The following is a 22,892-nucleotide window of genomic DNA, read 5'->3' on the forward strand; positions in this document are numbered from 1 at the left end:
GGGATACAACCTTTCCAGCTCTGCAGATTTAGCTTCAAATGGACAATCATTAGATCATATGTTTTGCTACTGTCCATTTTTAGCTTGTTTTTGGCCACAGGTCCAGGAATGGCTAAAGAATTGCAATATTTACCTAGGGCTAACTCTTCAGATAGCACTACTGGGTGATCTGAAATATCAGTCAATAATATATTTTTTGCAAAAATGTTTATTTTCAATCTGTAGAAACAATGAGTTTAAAAGGTTCGGAACTTTTGTGAAACAGTTCAGTTGAAAAATGCATGGCAAATAGAAATCCAATGTAGTGGTGTTAATTAAGAGATAGATGGGAGGGGTTGAATGGAGATAACTAATGTAAAACATACTTTGTCCGTAAGACGTACATAGGTTCAGAACTTTTGTGAAAGAGCACAGTTTGAAAGACATGGCAAGTAGAAATCAAACCGGATGGACATCAGAAATAGATGGGTTAGGTTGAGGAAGGCCATGAGTAAAATATATATATACACACAGTGGGGCAAAAAAGTATTTAGTCAGCCACCAATTGTGCAAGTTCTCGGACTTAAAGATGAGAGGCCTGTAATTTTCATCACAGGTACACTTCAACTATGACAGACAAAATGAGAAAAGAAAATCCAGAAAATCACATTGTAGGATTTTTAATGAATTTATTTGCAAATTACGGTGGAAAATAAGTATTTGGTCACCTACAAACAAGCAAGATTTCTGGCTCTCACAGACCTGTAACTTCTTCTTTAAGAGGCTCCTCTGTTCTCCACTCGTTACCTGTATTAATGGCACCTGTTTGAACTTGTTATCAGTATAAAATATACCTGTCCACAACCTCAAACAGTCACACTCCAAACTCCACTATGGCCAAGACCAAAGAGCTGTCAAAGGACACCAGAAACAAAATTGTAGACCTGTACCAGGCTGGGAAGACTGAATCTGCAATAGGTAAGCAGCTTGGTTTGAAGAAATCAACTGTGGGAGCAATTATTAGGAAATGGAAGACATACAAGAACACTGATAATCTCCCTCGATCTGGGACTCCACACAAGATCTCACCCCGTGGGGTCAAAATGATCACAAGAACGGTGAGCAAAAATCCCAGAACCACACGAGGGGACCTAGTGAATGACCTGCAGAGAGCTGGGACCAAAGTAACAAAGCCTACCATCAGTAACACACTACGCCGCCAGGGACTCAAATCCTGCAGTGCCAGACGTGTCCCCCTGCTTAAGAAAGTACATGTCCAGGCCCGTCTGAAGTTTGCTAGAGAGCATTTGGATGATCCAGAAGAAGATTGGGAGAATGTCATATGGTCAGATGAAACCAAAATATAACTTTTTGGTAAAAACTCAACTTGTCATGTTTGGAGGACAAGGAATGCTGAGTTGCATCCAAAGAACACCATACCTACTGTGAAGCATGGGGGTGGAAACATCATGCTTTGGGGCTGTTTTTCTGCAAAGGGACCAGGATGACTGATCCGTATAAAGGAAAGAATGAATGGGGCCATGTATCGTGAGATTTTGAGTGAAAACCTCCTTCCATCAGCAATGGCATTGAAGATGAAACGTGGCTGGGTCTTTCAGCATGACAATGATCCCAAACACACCGCCCGGGCAACGAAGGAGTGGCTTCCTAAGAAGCATTTCAAGGTCCTGGAGTGGCCTAGCCAGTCTCCAGATCTCAACCCCATAGAAAATCTTTGGAGGGAGTTGAAAGTCGGTGTTGCCCAGCAGCAGCCCCAAAACATCACTGCTCTAGAGATCTGCATGGAGGAATGGGCCAAAAATACCAGCAACGGTGTGTGAAAACCTTGTGAAGACTTACAGAAAACGTTTGACCTCTGTCATTGCCAACAAAGGGTATATAACAAAGAATTGAGATTAACAAAAGTTTTAGACCAAATACTTATTTTTCACCATAATTTGCAAATAAATTCATTAAGAATCCTACAATATGATTTTCTGGATTTTTTTCCTTCTCATTTTGTCTTTCATAGTTGAAGTGTACCTATGATGTAAATTACAGGCCTCATATTTTTAAGTGGGAGAATTTGCACAATTGGTGGCTGACTAAATACTTTTTTGCCCCACTGTATAACTATTGTAAAATAGACTGTTCATAAAATGTATATAGTATGTATAAGCTGGAAGTAGAAGCCTAAGCGTTGTTGTTCACTAGTTTATTTCAATTAGGGGAGGGGTGATAGGGTAGAAAGCAATAAAGGAAAATATTTTTTAGAAGATAGAGATATATATCTATCTCTATCTACATATACACACACAGTTTGGGGTCACTTAGAAATGTCCTTGTTTTTGAAAGAAAATGACATTTTTGTCCATTAAAATAACTAAATTGATCAGAAATACAGTGTAGACATTGTTAATGTTGTAAATGACTATTGTAGCTGGAAACAGCAGATTTTTCAGCTGTGCTAACAATTGCAAAAGGGTTTTCTAATGATCAATTATCCTTTTAAAAATGATAAACCTGGATTAGCTAACGCAACGTGCCATTGGAACACAGGAGTGATGGTTGCTGATAATGGGCTCTAGATATTCCATTTAAAAAAAGAAGAAATCTGCCGTTTCCAGCTTCAATAGTCATTTAGACCATTAACAATGTCTACACTATATTTCGGATCAATTTGATGTTATTTTATAGGGACAATTATTTATTTTTTGCTTTCAAAAACACAAAACAATATATGGCGGATTGGAAGGGATGCTGACAATTACGTTGATGGAAGCTACAATCTGCAATATTAAAGCTGATCTACCCCCTTTAAAAAAAAGTGATCACAGACCTGTTACAAAAGACATATCATGCAATTATTTTTGATCACCATGCCCAGACACATTTTGAGGGTCAGGGATGGTTAGTGCAGTTAACATATTTTATTACTGTTGTCACTGTGCAGGCTCAGCCCTCTTCACTGGAGAGGTACGATATTTTTGTTGAAGACCTATAGGGAGTGATGAGTAGACAAAGGTTACTTCAGTAGCCTCTTTTGTGGTAGCATTTGAAAGATAAAGAAACAAGATAGACATACCTGTATCTGCAAGCGTTATGCAACTACGCGCTTTGTCCAGTTCATCACCTGTTATATTGAAGTGGTTTTGAGGGACTGAGGGCAAAGCGCTCAGCAGATCATCACAAAGAGAACCAGATTCCCTGACAGGTGAAAGAGGGTGTGATGGTACTTCAGGTAGCGTAGAAGGCTCATCCAGACTAGAGTTCTCCAATAAAAATCTTAGCTCATCCTCCAGCCCGTCTGTGTCTGCATCCGCTAAACGAATAGGATCATTGATCATTTGCCAGACTCTCTGGACATTGGCCATTTGATTATGAAATTGTTTCAACACTACAACTAAATAGCTGTATAATATGGAATAGGACATACTTGAGTTGAGTGCTCCACCAGCCAGAATTTGGTTCACTTCATCCTGAGTGTCACACAACTGTAATATCAAACAGTGAGAAAATAAATTTAGACTGGTGTGGACATGCAAAAGTTCAATAATAGCATCTAAATGCAGTCCCGGTGAAGAAGAGTCTGACCTCTTGGATTTGATCCACAAGGCTCTCAGCTCTTTCTACTGTCACATCCTTCAAAGAGAGTCGCAGGGCTGACACTCCAGCCTGATACACCTGTATCACCTAGAGGCATGCAGAACGATTTATAAAGAGATCACAAGACCTTAGTTCCTGTATGTGGGACATTGCCCACAAATTACCCACATAAGCTTGCTCTATTTTGGTTAGATTTTTGAATGTTAATGTATCAAGTGCATATTCACTAGTTTGTCGGTCTGTGAGTTTGCTATCTTGTCTAGGATTCCCTTCACATTTTCCAGCTGGGCATATAAGTGGTCTGCTTTCTTCTCGACTCTCTTTCGGCTTCTTAAACACCTTAGAGCCTGGGGGAGAGAAATTCATTGAGGTTTCCCCGACAGCATTTGAGTTGGTGAAAGACAAATAGTCAACACAGGATCTGAGGATTGTAAATCGACCTGAGATTTCTTCCCTTCCCGCAGCAACACCCTAGCTTCTTCTTTGTACCTACAGACATAACACAGCACAAATCACACACAATCTTGTAACATCACATATTTGACAACATTAAATGATGGGTCACACTGCACGAGGGACGCACTTCTCTGCCTCTAGTCCCAATGCCTCCACCCTCTCTTCAAGCAGTCCCTCACTGCGCTGGAGCTGGTAGATGCCTAGGTCTACATCACTGACAGGAGACACATGATTCTGTCCTGGCTGAGAAAACTTCACAATCTGCACAGACAAAAAATATATACATGGGCTCAATGCTACACTGAGACAGTGACATTAAGAAATCTGTGTGAAAGCTAGATAATGGTATGAGTTACCGTACATGTAATCATATGCTCACTTAAATGAATGATTATATTATCCTCACCTTCTCGCCTCCATGCAGTGATACTGTCACCTGCTTCTCCCTCTGCAGCTGTAGCAGAGCCATACACAAGGTACTCTCGTCAACACAGACATGGGACGACAGTGTACGGAGCTCCTGGAAGGACAGGAGAGAGTGGTTGGCCACTGGGGAGCTCCGGTAGACACCAAGCAATTCTGCTGCCTTCTCCTGGAGGAAAACATACAGAACATAAGTAAGAGGTTAGTGTTACATATTAGTTGCCCCTTAACAAGTTTTAAATTAACTAATTATAATACACACCTTTACCAGTTCGATGACAACAAACAACTCCTTCAAAGTAACCACACTGCTACCAAGAAGAGTTGAAAAGGTCCATTTTAAAGGCTTTACCAACAACAGGCCAACACCCCAAGACACCCACCCACAGTCTACATTTGTGGCAAACTCTGACTCCCTTTGTATCTTGCCACACCTGCCAGAAATACAAACAAGTAGTCAGGTAAGGAAAGTGGGACTATGGCACTTTTAGGTAGGCAAAATTTTGTTCACACATTAGCAGATTGAATTTCATTGATACCATACCTGGCCATGCACTGAATGACAGTAGCCAAACCCAAAGGCATAATTCCCTTTCTTTGAAAAATCTTGTTCAGCTCCTGCAAATGAACACAGACGGTTCCGCGACTCCTGCAGATCTTAAGAATGAGTGATGTCCAGAAATCCATTTTACTGTCCCAATCTGTTGTGCTGACATCTCGGTTTTCTTTAAAGTCAGAGAACAGGAAATTCATCCGTTCATCGTCCTCCCATTCAGGTGGTAACGCTAGTTCAGTAGACATTTCTTCCCCAAGATTTGATGGAACCATTTCTGTACAGCAAAAGACATAATGAGAGTGAAATGCTAACGTTAGCTAAGCTAGCAGGCAGAATAAAAAACAATAAGTGACCAAGGCTATATCAAATTGAGCTGTTTCACTAAAATATTCTATAATATAATTTCACCCAGATGATCAGCAAGCAACCATCTAACCAATACCTACTGTGTGCTCCACAACGTATTGTTTTGAAGTTAGCTTCTTCGTCTTCTTCTTCTTCTTCTTCTTCGTCAATAAGGTTTAACGGCGGTTGGCATCCAATAAATGTTACATTACCGCCACCTACTAGACTGGAGTATAACTCCCTTATACTTTGCTTGAAAATAAAACATAAAATCTACAAATACCCTACACTCACTAAAAACCCACCACCCTACTCCACTATTTCAATCTACCTAGTCCTACCTCAGGCCAACAGCCTGAAAGGACAAGACACCACCACTCAACACACCCTGTAACTCTTCTGACGTCAAGTCTCGTACACCAAAATACCCCACTGCAGCTGCCACCACAACCTCAATTTTCTGTGACTTATGTTCCATCCCTGCAGTACAGTTGATAACCATTGCATAAATTGCTAAAAATGCAATCTTACTGAAGCATATATCACTTGTTGGTTTATCCCTCTGTACTGGTACAGATCTACTACTCACACCACTTCTCTCAGGATCCCTCCCGCTTGACCCATCTTCCTCTACTTTCTTCACTGCCTCAGCATATGACAACTTCTGCTCTACTCTAACCCTGGAAACCTCAACCTGCCTCTCTCGCACCGGACATTTCTGAACCCCAGGCCCATGGGCACCCCTGCAATTGACACATACCACTACTTTCCCCAATGCAACACATTCCTTTGTCTCATGCCTTTCTCCACACCTCTCACACCTAGTAACCTCCTTCCTACATACTGCTGCCACATGCCCAGAAACTTGACACCTGTAACAATGTAATGTATTCAGCACAAATGCTTGTATGGGATAATTTATATATCCTAACATCACTTTGTCAGGCAAAGACTCAACATCAAAACTAAAAGAGAACAGACAACTGGTACGGCAATTGCTCGGCCTCTGACTGCAAGGCACTACAGAGGGCAGTGCGTATGGCCCAGTACATCACTGGGGCTAAGCTGCCTGCCATCCAGGACCTCTACACGAGGCGGTGCCGTCATAGACTGTTCTCTCTACTACTGCATGGCAAGAGGTACCAGAGTGCCAAGTCTAGGACAAAAATGCTTCTCAACAGTTTTTTACCCCCAAGCCAAGACTCCTGAACAGGTAAACAAGTGGCTACCCAGACTATTTGCATATTTGCTACTCTCTTTTTACACTGCTGCAACTCTCTGTTTATTATATATTCATAGTCACTTTAACTATACATTCATGTACATACTACCTCAATTGGGCCGACCAACCAGTGCTCCCGCACATTGGCTAACCGGGCTATCTGCATTGTGTCCCGCCACCCACCACCCGCCAACCCCTCTTTATGCTACTGCTACTCTCTGTTCATCATATATGCATAGTCACTTTAACCATATCTACATGTAAATACTACCTCAATCAGCCTGACTAACTGGTGTCTGTACGTAGCCTCGCTACTTTTATAGCCTCGCTACTGTATATAGCCTGTCTTTTTACTGTTGTTTTATTTCTTTACTTACCTATTGTTCACCTAACACCTTTTTTGCACTATTGGTTAGAGCCTGGAAGTAAGCATTTCACTGTAAGGTCCACACCTGTTGTATTCGGCTCATGTGACAAGTAAACTTTGATTTGATTTGACAACTCTTATTCCACAAGTCACGCCGCCCTGTCTGTATCGCACCAAACAACGAGCATCACAAACACCGGGAATCTTCCCCTTCAGTTGGTCAATTTTTCCATTTACCCCTACCCCAGTAATCACTCCTTTGAATGGCGCCATTTTCTTGAGAGCAAAACAATTTGCATCTCTTGTCCTTGAAGTTAGCTTGCTAGCAGCTTCTTCTTGTTATTCTTCTTCTTCGGTATATTGACAATCACAGAATTTATTCTACGTTTTATGTTGGATGGAAACAGGATTCCCCCCAAAAACTGAACAAACTACCAAATACAAAAAAAAGAAGAAAATAAATAAGATAAAACTATATCAAACAACCTTTCTGTAAAAACAATAAAACAGATCTGATCCCTACACAGGCTCAAGGGAAACCGGGGAGGGTGGGTCTTTCGGTGCCAGTACCCCTTGCAAGTCTTCAGATGTAAAATCCTTAAGTCCCAAAAACATTTCTGCCGCAGCCACAATAATGTCCAGTTTCTTAGACTTCTTTGAGATTTGCCCTGTACAGTTTATAACGGTGGCAATGAATGCAACAAAATCCACCTTTTTAACATACATGGTATCTTTTGTCTGGCAGAAAACATTTACTACAGGCTGTGGTGTATCCACTACTATACAGTATCTTCACTAGCATCACATGTTTTCTCCAGGAACTCAGGATCATGATCCCCACCACAATTGCAATACCTCGTTGTCCTTCTACACACCGTTCCTCAGTGTACGCTGTTCGTCTGCACACAATTGAAACATGGTCAAATCCTTTACAATCCTTACACTGCAGTGGTTTGGGGATGAAAGCTTTTATGGCGTATCTTACATAACCAAGCTTCACATGTGTAGGTATTTGCTCTTTATCATAAAAACAATAGGACCGACTTTCTCCTTTTTCCCCATTCACCCAGCAGGTCAGACGCCGGGCACTAATCACACCAGGAATTCTCTTCAGGTATTCAACCTGAACATCCGTCGTCACCCCTAAGATTACTCCTTTGACAGGTGCTCTACTCCGAAGTTCAAAACACAAAACTTATGTTGTCTGGATTCCTTTGAGGCCCACTGCAATCTTCCTCTGCTCTTAAGAAATACAATGAATCAAAATAAGACCACTCCTGGTCACTCTGACAGACTCCACTTTTCCCAGCGTATACTTCCCCATTTCCGACACGTCAAACGGGTTTCCCACATATGCATCCTTACTCAACAAACGCATCCCAACAAGAAGCGATTCATTATCATTCACACAGGTATCCTCCACTCCAATTTTAGACCATTCCCGTTTTGTTCCAGTTTCGATACTACTGTTGTCTATTCAGAGCATTCGTCTTCACCAAATTAGCTTGACGCGCTGCTTGATTTGAACTCAGCATCCACTTCCGCCATCTTCCCACTTACAGTCACCTTGCGGAATGCAACCAACCCTCGCTAGCAGCTGCCAGCTCACTTCCTCAACGTCAGATTTGTGCTGTTTCTGTGCATGTTCACGATGGTTGGAATCAGAAGGCGTGTTCGAGCGGATCACTTTTGTCAAGTCGGTGACAAAAAGGTGGGTTTCATTACCATTATGGTTATAAAAATTGTCCGACTTCAGACTCATGTGATCAAAGGTCATGCAGTTTTTGATTTAGTCGCCTTCAAGTCAATGCAGTTGCTTCTCACCACCTGCACCATACAGCCATCACCTGCCTTATAAAAAAAGATTGCGGTTTTGAAACTGCAGTAAAAGTGTAGTAACTGCAGTCGACTGTGGAATTTTGAATGCAGTTATTGCAGAATAACTGCAGCGTACTGCAGTTATACTGCACTCTAACTGCAGTTACATTGCAAAATTACTGCTGTAAAAAAAACAAATGTATTTTGGACACAGTATTTGCAGCATACTGCCGTTATTCTGCACTCTGACTGCAATCTTTTTTTCGTAAAGGCTGCATTGTGGAAGGCACTATTTGTCAACCTATCATTAGGGTGTTTTTGTTTGATCCATGCTAACCTCATCCCCAGGCTAGTATTGCTGGCACATATGCCACGATCACGTCCTATCGGAGTTATCAAAAGCTCCTAGTTCTGAAATTTCACTTGAACAATGCTTCCCATTCAAGAATCACATTGACGTTCCATTCTGAGGCGGGACTGAAACAGGAACCAACTTTGCCTTGATTCTAAAGCTACAGAGCAAGGCCGGAATTATGGGCGGGGCTTATGGGGCCTGGCCCGCCCTACTATACCTCCTTGCCCATCCAAATCAAATATTGAAATGTTGATCATTTATTTGACCGAGACACAGCCGACAGAAAGACGCATCATTCTAAGATAAAGCATCCGAGCGAGCAACACAGCGCCCCTCTGTTTCTGTATGTGTAGACCATGTATCTGATTCTGTCTGGACCAATAGAGTATGGCATGTCATACTATATCTGACCATACAGCATCAGCTACATCGGCTCCATTTAGTAAGAAAGAGGGGCGCTGTTTCGCTCACTCATTGGCCTCTGCAGGCTCCAGTGACACACACGTATGATGAACACACGTATGATTTCAGTTTGTGAGTCAGTGATATGGGAGTTGGAGCCATGTTCATTTCGATATTATAAAGAAACACTTTTATAAACAATTGCAACACTGCCATGTTGATCCTATTAATTAAGCCTTGCTGTTGGAAAACAACTAGAGTGTCCAACTTTTTGCGGTTGCAGATGCACCTCTCCGACTTCACCCACCGATTTTCATCTAAAGTCGGCTTCATTACATGCTGACCAGACCACTCGCGCGCATGTTGATTTTGTCCTTCCACACCAGACGTGAAAAGGATACGCAGGTTGAAATATCAAAAATAACTCTGAACCAACTATAGTAATTTGGGGATAGGTCGAAAAGCATTAAACATTTATGGCAATTTAGCTAGTTAGCTTGCTGTTGCTAGCTAATTTGCCCTGGGATATAAACATTGGGTTGTTATAGTCCGACAATTAATCCAGGGCTCCTTAGTGGCGCAGCGGTCTAAGGCACTGCATCGCAGTGCTAGAGCTGTCACTACAGACCTGGTTTGATTCCAGACTGTATCAAAACTGGCCGTGATAGGGAGTCCCATAGGGTGGCGCACAATTGGCCCAGCATTGTCTGTGTTAGGGTTTGGCTGCGGAAGGCTGTCAATGAAAATAAAAATGAGTTTTTAACTGACTTGCCTAGTTAAATAAAGGAAAAATAAAAGGGAAACAGTTTGTTTTCTAGTAATCTCTCCTCCTTCAGGCTTCTTCTTCTTTGGACTTCATATGGAGGTTGGCAACCAAGTTTAAGGTGCATTACCACTTCCGACTGGAGTGTGGACTTCAGTTCATCTTTCAACCACCCACGTGGGTATATGCTCCTAAAAACCAATGAGGAGATGGGAGAGGCGGGACTTGCAGCACGTTAAGTGCCACAAATAGAACCAAGTTTTATTTTAGCACCTGGCTACACAGACACTTGTTGACGCGGCGCGAGCAATGATCGAATAACATGTGTGTCAATTTATTTTGCAACGCTCACGCACACAACACAAGCGCTGACCATACCGCTCGAGTCGCGTGCACGAGCTTTGCAAAATAAATTTACATTTACATACTATTGCAAAATAAATGTATACATACATGCCTGGTGTGGGTGGACATGGGGCGTGTTTGAGTGGTAAGGCGAAAGCAACCAACTATAGATGAAAGTCAAGGAGTGAAGTAGGGGGGGGGAAGTGCATCTGTGACAGCCGAAAGTCAGACACTAATATGGTTTTCCAACAGCAAGGTTCAATAAGATCAACATGGCAGTGTTGCCATTGTTTATAAAAAAAATCTTTATAATGTCGAAATAAACATGGCTCCAACTCCCATATTACTGACTCACAAACTGAAATCATACTTGTGTACTCTCGATCAGTGAGAGAGAGCATCAAATATCACATTCCTTTGTACACATCCACTGTATACGTGAATCATAGTTGGTTCCTGTTTTAGTTATACCTTTGGACACATTCGTGTGTGTCAAACAAAAACAACCTAATGATTGGTTGGCAATAGAGCCTACCATGATGCAGGTGATGGCTGCAGTTGGTAAAGAGCAACTGCAGAAACTTGCAGTCAAAACTTCATGACTTTTGATCACATTTTTTTTTTACCTTTATTTTACTAGGCAAGTCACAAATTCTTATTTTCAATGACAGCCTAGTGCAGAATGACAGATTTGTACCTTGTCAGCTTAGGGATATGAACTTGCAACCTTTCGGTTACTAGTCCAATGCTCTAACCACTAGGCTACCCTGCCGCCCCAGCACACGATTGTTGTAAAGTTCATGCAGTCGAAATGTACTTTTACCCCATAATGCAACGAACTTTGAAAGGTGGTAACCAATGATGGTCACTGGCAACTCACAAAACTGAGTTTTATTTCAATGTGGTCCTTGCTATCCGGGCTCCTTGGGATGTCCAAACTCGGACGTTACCCCATTGAAGTTAAACATTTTAAAAGGTTAAGGTTAGGGTATGGGTAGGGGTTAAGATTTAGGGTTTAGGATAGGGACGTCCCAAGGATACCAAATAGGAATAACAATTTCACTGGTCGTCTTAGAAAAAAAATTATGTTTGAAAACGTATTATTCTTAATTTTTTTATAAAAAGTACTAATGATGGTTGTACTGTTGCTTCATTAGTTGTATGCATGTGCTTACTGTGACTGTCACCCATATTGACTAGATAGCTGTAGTAGGAAGTACCCATAGAAAATGACAGTGGCCTCTAGTGGCCAAAAGCCTGTATTAGCATGGGAAGCGCCATTGAGAGCTTCCACCATTTTAATGTAGTCAACTGGGTGGGACTTCATTGGCTGATCAAGGAAAACTAAAGTCCAGAATAATAAAGTTCAGAATAGTAAAGCTTAGATGCAGCATTTTTAAAAGGACATTTATTACTTCAGATACGTACAAGTGGCAACAATTTTCAGGGCAAATATTTAGCTCTCACACTATATCCACTTCCATGGTGGTAAGGGTGATTTAGGCTACACTTTAGTGCACCATACAATCGCTATACTAATAATAACCCACATAAAATGTGTAGACATGGTAGACTATATAAAGAATAATGTTGAACCTAGTTATTTTATATTTGACATAGAGAGTGTAACTTTTCTCCATACAAATGCAGTAAAGGCCAATCACAGAAAAATGTGTAAATGTCAACTGTGTAAATGAGGATGTTTAAATTGAGTATTTATTGCAAGTTTTTTAGTTAATATGGGTGCACTATTACAGTAGATGCATGGATACATTACATTACATACAGTGTAAAGCTACATAAAATGCACAGAGGGGAATAACATAAAATGTCTGAAGACAAGCTATAAGTTATGTAGAATCAAAGTGCACAGAGATTTGGCCAGAATTTGGATGTTGACACATTCTCTAGGCAAAATTTTGAACGTTTAGCAAATACAGACATGAGGAGTCAAGCCTGGATTTGAACTGATTCTCAATTGTTAGGCATTCAAATTGGGAATAAAAATGTTTGGGCAATTGACTGCCCGTGTAGTTCAGCCACAACATACAAAGTGTACATATTCATGCATATGTTCACATATATGACAGGAGCTTGACATAATCTTCCAGTACTATTCAGTTCACATTAATTTAGAGAAATCTGTGTAGCCTAGCTACATTCTAGATTAATGAAAATATATTGGTATCAATCATGATCAACAACATAGAGAGATACATGTTATTTATGACAAAAACATTGATAGCTCTTATTACCTGTGAAACATTATAAAACTTATACAGAATAAGCATTATTTTATAAAATATAATTTACTGTAAAGATACCATTATGGCATGCAGATTACAGTTTATATTGCTTTGAAAATATATTAACTAGCATTTCATAGAATGTCCATATCAAACTCTATTTGATGTGAACAGTTATTTTCCTATTGCATGAATGAGATGAGGGCAGGCCCCTAATGGCAGGTAATTCAAGAAAGAAGATGAGTAGGCAGCCAGTAAATTGCAATAAACTTTAGTGAATTATTAACAGAATGTTAATGTTAATAGTTAATAGTTCACTAAAGTTTATTGCAACGTACTGGCCGCCTACTCGTCTTCGCCCTATTGCATGAATAAAATGATTTTATAACAGTCAATAGAAAACCGTTCAGTAGATGCACATGCTTTTCACATAATCTGATGTTACTTATATGTTTTTATTTGTACTATATCTGCACTTTCCATTATATTTTCCATGTAGCATGAATTCATGGTAAATAGAGTAAGTAGTGATGTTGCAAAGTGATTTGACACGTATTAATCATGGTGATATGTTTTGTCATTACACATTAATTGATTCAATCAGAGACATCAGAAGATATCATGCATTTCCTGTTTGTTAGTACTCACTCTTCAAAAGTGGTTAACTAACCTAACAGGCATTTAGTCACATAGCTTAGATGTTTTGCTTTTCTCCATGGGCCCGATTCCGACCCGAGTTAACCTTGCTTAAATTGAACATAATTCCCTTATTATGCACTTTTCCCTCTAAGCATATTCTGACAAACTTAAGCATGAGAATAGCATGCTATTCACCTGCAATTGGTTGGGGGTGGAGATCTAAGAAATGAAGGTGTGGCAGAGGTGTGTCTACAGATATGCCATATTCTGATCTTGACTTAATTCCTTCATAATTCCACCACCTTTACGCACGAGGAAACCATGAATAAGGTCGAGCGAACCTTCCAATTCCAAGAGGAAAAAGCATCTACTTAATTTTTTTCTGATAGAAATAACAGCATTCACCATGCACTGTAATTTACAACTTGATAAGAGCTATTGATAACAGCTAGGTAAATGAGTAATCCGTTTTTGATAAGGGAATTGTAAATATAAATAACACTTGTGTTAGGTCTATTTTACCTTACAATCTGTGGAGACGTGAAACCAGTCATATGGCAGCAAACTGAAGCATATGAACATATCAACTTTCCCACAGTAAAGGTTATGAAGTACTGTGCCATTATACAGAATTTAAATTGTACAGTCTTTTTTAACTTGCAGGGATGGGCACTCTCGAATGTCTTGAATACCATGACTTTCTCTGTTTCCTATTTCTATCATGTGAAATATTAGCCACTATCAGTATCGACCGTCAGTACTGTAGGCCTAATAACAACACATATTCAACTGACAATTTACTTTTAGTTCCCTTTAGTTGGTATAACCTTCATTATCATTCCATTTACTTACATTGTTGTGTTTACCTTCATTTGTTTCCTCTGTAAACGCCGTCACGGCTGTGTGGTTGTTGCTGAGAATCATTAGTAACAGTTGATAATATAAAAAGACATAATTCAATCATTACGGAGTGGAGCGCAGACCAAGCTGTAATAGTTTGAACCCCATGCATGGCGCAGTACTTGGCCGTGTCATCACACAGTTCCATGGTTAGTGCAGGCGAGAGGATAGAACACTGTTGTACACTATTCTCCCTGTTATAATTCTATGTACACTAATCTTCCAACATTATCATGTGTTGAAGAACTGAATGTGGCAATTTTCAGAATGAATTAAATCAACATTTTCTTTCTTTCGTGCGTAAAGTTTCTCTAAACCTGTTTTTTATGATTCATAAATACTTTCCTAAAACCAAATAATCTGCAAGATCAGAGTATTTTTTGTATCTACCATCTACCAATTGGTGTTTTCTTTCATTGATCCCTAATATTTTGAACCCGTTCTCTTGAGTCTGTCGACAAAATTCAAACTAAAAGGTGCACTGTATTTAAAGGGATGGCTTAAGATAAGTGCACTGAAAAAAATATTGAATGAAGATTCCATGAGAAAATCTGTTGGCTAGCAAGTGGGAGGGTTTTCAGGGTTGAATGAAATTTATTCAGAGTGTGCAAGGTAGCCACACCTGCAGAGCGCGTTATGCGACTAAATAAGGTAAGTCTGAATACAAAATACTAAGAAATGCGTCGGAAAGACGTGTGTAGGAAATTTGTAAATTCCTAAGTTGGAATCGGGCCTCATAAGAACAGAACAGACTCATGAATGGTCTCAGAGATTCTGACTGGATTGGTCTATTTGGCACTAAGATCCACTATTAGGTGCTGGTAGGCCAGGGTGTTGCCTTTGAAGCTGGCTGCCAGCAGGATGTCTTTGTTGTCCACTGACACCAAGCTGAAGGCCCGGGGTGCTCTCATGTTGAGCTCCTGGAAGAGCTGGAAGCGCTGGGTAAGGTCGTCCCACAAGTAAACTCGAGAGAAGGAGAAATCACTCCCTAAGAGGAGATACTGGCGGGGGCCCACGATGAATGGATACACAGCCATGGAACCACGTGAGGGCAGGGTCTGAATCTCAACATAGCGCTGCCCCTCCCAGCGGAGAATCTTGGAGTCGCCAATGAAGCGTGTAAGGCAGAGGTAGAGAACTTTGCGCACCCAGAAATGCTTGACCATCTGCACGTCAGCAGTCTCAGTGATCTGGGAATGAAAGGCAAACTGGCGCAGGCTGCGATTCCACTGGTAAACCACTGGGGGCTGGGAGGCACTGGAGAGAATGAGACGCTGCTTCCCCTCCACATCTAGGAACTCCACATGGGTGTCACGATGCCAGGGATGAAGGGATTGGTGGGAGTAGAAACCGTTGCTGTTCCAGCGGTATATGCTCGTAGAGCCTGCCTTGGAACTGTCTGCTACTGCAAAGTACCACTCATCATCCAGCTGGAAGGTCTCAACAAAGTTGGGTTTCCTCACACGTGTGGTGTCAATGTCCTGAATCTTCACAAATCGCTGTGGGTCCTCTTCCCACCTGTAAAGGTATCAATCAGGTCAGCCATCCCTAAATCATCATTGTAAACATCTAACCTTAAGTAGATATCCACAGACTTCCAGTCATTGAGCTAATGCTAGTTAGCATTGGCCCACGAAACTACCTCTAACTTCCTTCATACTGGACACAGAAACATAAAAATGGTATCCACGAGTTCATATGACTCTGAGAAAGTAGATAAAGGGCCTCATTGCCAAAATCTCGAAGTATGCATTTAACACAGTTTGTGGCTAAGAAAATGAACAAGTCAATGACACTGTATTGCTTATAGGAATTGGAATAAGTCTCACTTGTAGATGTGGGATCCTCCAAAAAGTTGAGCCACAACCATGTAAAGAGTGTTGTTTATTACCACAGGCTTGCAGTAGACAGCGGAGCGAGCTAGGAGAAACACAGAAGCAGAAAGTAGCAAGTTTAGTTGACTTCAGTATCCTCTGTGTACTTAAAGAAGTAGTTTGCTCCCAGATACAATGTAAATTCCCTTGGTCTATAATTAAATGATAATAGTTGAATGCATTGATTGTCTTCTGGCATGAATACTTATTTTTAGAAGGCGTCTTGGAAGAAACGTACATGTTATATTATGGTACATCCGGAAGACCATTTCCACATGATCCCATACAAACAGTGTACAGAACCCAGTATCAGGCTGGGCGAAGGCCACAAACTGATCGTCGTTGAATTCATAGGACTCCACTGACACAGACTGGAAGGGGAAAGTTTCATAAACTGCAAAGTCTACAGGGGAAGAGAGAGATGAAGATTATCAACCTGTAAATGAAGTGCCTTGATGTCCTGTGAAATGAATAATTGTTTTAATAATTGGGGACAAACCTGCGCTGATACAGTTGAAGTCTCGTGGGGTTAGATCATGGATTCTGCGGCCTTGGAACTCAAATGGGCTGGCACAGTAGATGGCAGGGACAGAGGTGTTGGACTTCTCCATCCAGTCCACAAGCCACTTGATTTTACAGTCACAGCGGAATGAGTTACCCCGCAGGTCTCTGGGTAACACATAGAACAATAATTGCCCACCTATGACACAGTTCTTAGAAAACTATCTGTAGTAAGGATTCTCTGTAGCACTTTAAATTACAGCACTTCATAAAGTGGGTAATAACATGGTAATAATATGTTAATACTAATAAGTTAGTTACTTGTTTTAAAAACATAAAATCACAAGATGAATCCAATGATGATAAGGATACCATGTTCCCTTTTAAAAATATATGTACTTACAAGTCTGTCAGAATGTCAAAATATTTGAAGAGTTCTCTTGGAAGGAGCTGCAGGTTATTATTTGACAGAGAACTACAAAAAAACAGAAAATGAATAATGTCAAAACATGTCCATACAATTCAAAACTAGTATTCTTCCATTGATATTTACAGAGAAATAGGCAGAAGATGTACTCACAGGTGAGTCAAGGATTTAAGCCCTCTGAAGGTGTGCTTTGACAGGGCTTGGATGTCATTGTTCTCTATAAATCTGATGGGCATACAGAGAGAGAGGATCACTCATTATACTGTGTCACACATACATGGAGTATACCAAACATTAAGAACACTCCTCCCTTTATTCCTCAGAACAGCCTCGATTTGTCTGGTCATGGACTCTACAAGGTGTCGAATGCGTTCCACAGGGATGCGGGCCGATGTTGACTCCAATGCTTCCCACAGTTGTCAAGTTGGTTGGATGTCATTTGGGTGGTGGACCATTTTTGATACACATGGAAAACTGTTGAACGTGGAAAAAACAGCTGCGTTGCAGTTCTTGACAAAGCCGGTGTGCCTGGGACCTTCTACCGGTTTCAAATGCATTTATATATTGTGTTTTTCCCTCTGAATGGCACACACACACAATTCATGTCTCAATTGTCTCAAGGCATAAAAATCCTTCTTTAACCTGTCTCATCCCCTTCATATACACTTATTGAAGTGGATTTAACAAGTGACATCAATACCTGGATTCACCTGGTCGGTCTATGTCATGGAAAGAGCAGGTGTTCTTAATGTTTTGTATACTCAGTGTAGATAGTAGACTTCTGAAAAAATGCAAGCAATCATGACAATCAAGATCAACCCAGTGAATGAATGACTCAGACAGACAGCTTTGTATTAATAGTGGCATCTCAATGAATGTGTATTCTTATGATAAAAACATGCTTTCTGGTAGAACTCGGGGTCATTTGCCAATATAATACAATCAAGATAATTTGAATACATTGCCATTTCAATCATGCATAGTACACAGCCTTCTTCTCCATATTCAGAGTATAACATTGGTCTTACTGAACCTTTTATCATAATTGTGTCTCTGTCTGTCCCTCATTTATTTATTTAATTAAAAAGCTTGTTACCAAGGGGATCATGTCCTGCTTCTTGAATCTTAAGCAGCTATAATGGGAATGGACCTGGGCCTGGCTGTTGGCTGGAATGTCTGCAGTAAGAGCAGCACTGACCTTGAGTATAAGCCAAGTGTTGAAGAAGAGGGGGGAGGGGATCTAGGAACAGTCACCTACTGGCTGCGGTGAAACTTGTTCAAAACAAACAAGCCATCATCCCCCCACTCACATTTTTCTAATGAAGTTAACATAGCAGGTGTATGTTTTGGATATACTTAAAATTGAGAATTGACAGTTGGCAAAAGAGCCCCATCATCAGATACTTAGTAGGGTGCCTCTACATGGGTTCAGTAATGAATATAAATATTGCCTGAGCCCTGTATCAAAGTTCAGGTGACAATTGACTACAAGTGTATTCTCTGTATTCATTCTGGATCTGTGAAGCATCCCAGGGCTACACCGTGTGAGCTCAGCCAGCCTGCATTCTGTCTCCTATATTGAGCAGCACTGAATATGAAGATATGAGTTCATTAGCATTCACAGTGAGGAGCCACCTTGGGTAGAGCTGGCAGGGCGATGCAGAGCCCTAGGGCTGAGCTGCAGCCAGAGCCACACAATCATTTTATGGAGCCTAATGCATTGCTTCCGTGAAAAGCAGCAAATGTGATGGTATCAGCAACCTCACATTTCCTGGGGCCCAACTTCCCATCAATTAACAAAATGGTATGCTCAGCTTCATCAGGCCCCACAAAGGCAGTAAAGGCTCTGTGGTAGGAGGAGGATCAATATCCAATGCTATTTACGCAATCCTTGTCTGGCTGAGAACTGGATCTTTCATTGTAACACCACTACCTCATCCTCTCAGATAGAATGGTTGTTGGGGGTATATCTGTGGTTGAATAAGGGCACAAAGTATGACACTTACAAGTACTGCAGGTGTGACAGACCTGCGAAGGCATCATCAGCCACAACAGTGAAGGTGTTGGAGTTCAGCAGACTGCAGAGAGGGAGAGAAAGAGAGAGGTTTATAACACACTGGAAGGAAATCTGTTTCACTTTCCTTTTCAAATGCTTAATTTAACAAAATCTCCAGAAAAATACTGCTGGAGAGGTTAAAAAAAACATGCTAATCAATACTGGCTACTGTAAATGTGTATTTATTTACACAGGATTACACATGGACACAAGTAGTGTACAAAACACCTCCCCAGTAACAAATAAATCACCTGAATGGTTGTGGAGTGGAAATAGGAAGAGCTATTCAATTTCAAGGAACAGATCAACTGTTCAATATAGTATAGGTCAGCTTTAAAGGCCCAGTGCAGTCAAAAAACAAATTTTCCTTTGTTTTATATATATTTAAACGCTATGTGGTTGGAATAATACTGTGACATTTTTTAAATGATAATGCCATTTTACAGTAAGAGCTATTTGAAAATACCTCCTGAAATTTCAGCCTGTTTTTGTGGGATGGAGTTTTGTCCTGCCTGGTGACATCACCAGGTGATTCATTAGTTAAAAGACCAATAAGAAAGAGAGTTCCAAACCTCTCTGCCAAAAAGCTAGTTTTCAGTTTTCCCCTCCCCACTCAGACCACTCCCAGACAGTTCTAGCGAAATTCTTTCTTGAGAAAATTGCTCTTTGCTAAGAAGCTTTGCTAAGAAGCTCCTTATTTACCATTTTAATTGAAAACAATCACAGTAAGGTACTTAATTGTTACTCAGAAATGATTTGATATTGAGATAAAAACAGCTGCATTGGGCCTTTTAATATGAGCTCAAAACCACAAAATGTGAAAACACACACACGCAAACACACAAACACACACACTCCATTGAATCTGCTTAGACAGATAAGCCATTGTTTAAACAGAAGAGAACTGAAGGGAGTCAGTCATTGGCGATGACACTGATACAGAGCCACTTTACTTTCACTACTGCCATGTCACCACTGTTTTCAATAACAGTTTATTTCAAGAGATTTATAGTGCTTGTATTGTCTAACAAATGTTACTTCACGACTTGTGCGTTTTATCTAGTTATCTGTATGTGTATGTTTAGCCCTCAATCTTACTACATGTATTATCTTGATTTTGGTCTCCAAAACAACAGGCGAGATTGGTCTAGCTGATTTTTTGTTGTTGTATAGAAGATGGTGTCTTGGAGAGAACATGTTAAGCCTTTTCATTTTAACCCAAACCACAGAAGTAAAGTTGAGACTGTTTGCTCTAGTTCCTCTAACTCAGACAGGAAGGGAGAGAATGGGATGATGGGATATGCATGAATACTCACAGAAACTGCAGAAGGTGCAGGTGGGAGAAGGCTCCCTCTGGGATTGTAGTGAAGGCTGCATTCACCATCGTCCTGAGGAGTACAGACAATCAACTTATCATCATTCAGACTCCATCAATTAACATTGAGTCAATTTCATAATCCTTATCCAACCCCTGTTGTGCGAAAGGGCTTGTTGCTCCATGCTTAAAGTGGATGTATGTTGCCAGTCAGCCACAGAGGTTAGTGAATTTTGTATGTTTATTAGCATAACTTTTGGTTAAAAGTTGAAAGGGAAAAATAAGAATTGTTAGATCCTGATGGATGGTGGTACTGCATCACACCTAATCAATATAAGGGGATGGGGCCTGCATGGGAATGTTCTCCTCAGTCCCCAGGCACAGTCAATCTATTGACAGAACTGAACATGCAGCATGGGATGTTTTACCAAGAGCTCCTGTGGATAAATCTGTCTTACTATTTGAATTTCAAGAAGGGCAAAATCTTTTAAAACTAGGACACAGTTTCCTTATTCACAGGTCCATGTCTTCATCACTTTAAAATGAGGCCACCTCCACCTTGCAGTGCTTGTGCACTTCAATTCCCCAAACTCTTTAAATGCTCAATTACAGAAAGATAATAAATTCAGTCAATAGAGACAAAATTATTGTATAAGTAAAATGTATGCAGATAGAGTATGCTATCTACTACATTATTGGCTTCCATTAATTGAGTGTGCACTATCTATCTAACCTTTGTAAGGTTACTATTCCTTGGAGGACACGCAGGTCTTTTGCTGTGAGATGTGAATCTATTGTAAGTGTCTCTCCCAGGAGGGCTATGGCACATCCCATTGCTCTACTCCAATCAATGTAGTCTCATTTCTGCCAGCTCCCCCTGACTTCTGTCCAAGAATGAGGAGAGACTGAGGCACAGTGCCCATTTGTTATCTTTTATTAGCATTTGTGAACGTCATCTTTTCTTTCTCATAATGTCTCTTTAAAATCTTTCAGACACACGTTCTTGAGGAGCACAAACACTGTGTTTCTCTCTTGAGAAACATAGTATAATATAATCTGAAACTGTTTAAAAATGTTGTAGACATGAAGTATAAGCTTTTGGTAACCAGAGTAGACTCTGCAGAATGTATTGTAAAAGTGTTGCCTATGTTTGCGTGATGTGATGTCATCCGTAAAAACCATGCATGACATCACAGTCTTCATGTACATTATCAACAGCTGGTTTTATCATTTTGGAATGAAATGTAAGGAATAGACCAAAAATCTGAAAGAGGTATACATGAACAGACACACACAGAGTGATCAGTGTTGTACTCACAGGGAGATGATCCCAGGGGGAAAGCTCTTGGGGATAGTCTTGGTATCCACACAGAAGGCACTGTCTTTGGTGCAGGAGCAGGTGGTAGGACAGCGGGGGATTTTGGGGACCCTCTTGGCCCCAGTCTCCCCCACCAGGCAGAGAAGCAGACATAGGTTGGACAACAGCTTCAGCCATCCCGGGACCCTTCTCGATCTGGCATTCAGCATATTTCCTCTACGGATGTAAAGAGGCAAAGGGACTGGTGACAAAGACTGCTGAGCCTCAAGAAGTTGTATTTTCTCTTCAAAGAAGAACAAGACAAAATCTCTGTTGCAGTAGAAGTGATGTTGCTGAGCTATCGAAAGACTGTGAAGAGTTGGGGAGAGAGAGAGAGAGAGAGAGAGAGAGAGAGAGAGAGAGAGAGAGAGAGAGAGAGAGAGAGAGAGAAAGAGGGCAGTCGGATGGTATCTTCACTGAATGTGTGTGTGTGCTCTGCAGCTTCCCTGGATGTGTGTGTTCTCCCTAGAGCTGCTGTCAGAGTGCAGACTGCGGGAGCGAGGCTACAATTCCCCGCACTAGGACCTGTACGCAGCGCCACTGACTCTGAATGATTTACTATCGTACACAGAAGACTTAAAAATATGACCAGGGAGGCAGCCAGGCAGGGGGAGGGGAGAGGAGGAACAAGGCAGTGTCAGGCCTGGCAGGCTGGGTGGGAATGGAAGGGTGAGGGGGTTCTGGGGTCTTTACACTGCCTCAGACTCTCTCTCTCTCTCTCTCTATCTCTCTCTCTCTCTCTGAGCCTGTTATCATCCTGTTATCGGGATTGGAATTATGGAGACAATAAGAAAAATACCACTTTTAACATTTAAATGAGAGGAGATAGGCAAGGAATAAAGCCTCACAGAAAAATAAAGGAAAGAGTCATAGGAAAGGATAATAGATATTAGGATAGAAGAGAAGAGAACAATCTCTTAGATAACATCCACAAGGGCGG

General features: G+C 41.0%; 2 protein-coding genes across 4 annotated transcripts; both read right to left on the bottom strand.

Moving 5' to 3' along the window:
* Window positions 1-2,178: 2,178 nt before the first annotated feature.
* On the bottom strand, window positions 2,179-9,462 carry chmp7 (charged multivesicular body protein 7). Of its 3 annotated transcripts, none has more exons than XM_031830111.1 (11): window positions 5,467-9,462; window positions 5,009-5,294; window positions 4,727-4,898; window positions 4,448-4,633; window positions 4,169-4,302; window positions 4,026-4,074; window positions 3,813-3,932; window positions 3,574-3,672; window positions 3,416-3,473; window positions 3,065-3,301; window positions 2,179-2,977 (listed from the first exon to the last, which is right to left on the bottom strand). In XM_031830111.1, the coding sequence occupies exons 2-11, from the start codon at window positions 5,290-5,292 to the stop codon at window positions 2,922-2,924; spliced, it is 1,395 nt and encodes a 464-aa protein (XP_031685971.1). In that variant the 5' UTR covers window positions 5,293-5,294; window positions 5,467-9,462; the 3' UTR covers window positions 2,179-2,921. The 3 variants fall into 3 exon arrangements, with proteins under 3 accessions (XP_031685971.1, XP_020345516.1, XP_031685972.1); XM_020489927.2 differs by having other exon boundaries at window positions 5,463-5,527; XM_031830112.1 differs by lacking the exon at window positions 5,467-9,462 and adding an exon at window positions 5,429-5,446.
* A 2,566-nt stretch (window positions 9,463-12,028) lies between these two features.
* lgi3 (leucine-rich repeat LGI family, member 3) lies at window positions 12,029-22,615 on the bottom strand. The gene is made up of 9 exons (XM_020489922.2): window positions 21,914-22,615; window positions 20,597-20,668; window positions 19,231-19,302; window positions 17,378-17,449; window positions 17,201-17,272; window positions 16,796-16,965; window positions 16,535-16,699; window positions 16,252-16,342; window positions 12,029-15,940 (listed from the first exon to the last, which is right to left on the bottom strand). Exons 1-9 carry the CDS (start codon window positions 22,120-22,122, stop codon window positions 15,211-15,213), a joined length of 1,653 nt encoding a protein of 550 aa, XP_020345511.1. The 5' UTR covers window positions 22,123-22,615; the 3' UTR covers window positions 12,029-15,210.
* Window positions 22,616-22,892: the final 277 nt, after the last annotated feature.

The sequence above is a fragment of the Oncorhynchus kisutch genome, linkage group LG8, assembly GCF_002021735.2.
Source record: "Oncorhynchus kisutch isolate 150728-3 linkage group LG8, Okis_V2, whole genome shotgun sequence".
Taxonomy (NCBI): domain Eukaryota; kingdom Metazoa; phylum Chordata; class Actinopteri; order Salmoniformes; family Salmonidae; genus Oncorhynchus; species Oncorhynchus kisutch.

Bases quoted from the DNA above. Each gene is read 5' to 3' on its own strand.
- chmp7 (XM_031830111.1), bottom strand. From the start codon at position 5,292: ATGGTTCCATCAAATCTTGGGGAAGAAATGTCTACTGAACTAGCGTTA. The intron at 3,673-3,812 runs GTGAATATGCAC...GCATGCCTCTAG, and splicing joins ACTCACAGACCGACAAACTA to GTGATACAGGTGTATCAGGC. The intron at 3,474-3,573 runs GTCAGACTCTTC...TTGATATTACAG, and splicing joins TTGTGGATCAAATCCAAGAG to TTGTGTGACACTCAGGATGA.
- lgi3 (XM_020489922.2), bottom strand. From the start codon at position 22,122: ATGCTGAATGCCAGATCGAGAAGGGTCCCGGGATGGCTGAAGCTGTTG. The intron at 16,966-17,200 runs GTAAGTACATAT...TGTGTTACCCAG, and splicing joins TTTGACATTCTGACAGACTT to AGACCTGCGGGGTAACTCAT. The intron at 15,941-16,251 runs GTGAGACTTATT...ATACCTTTACAG, and splicing joins GGAGGATCCCACATCTACAA to GTGGGAAGAGGACCCACAGC.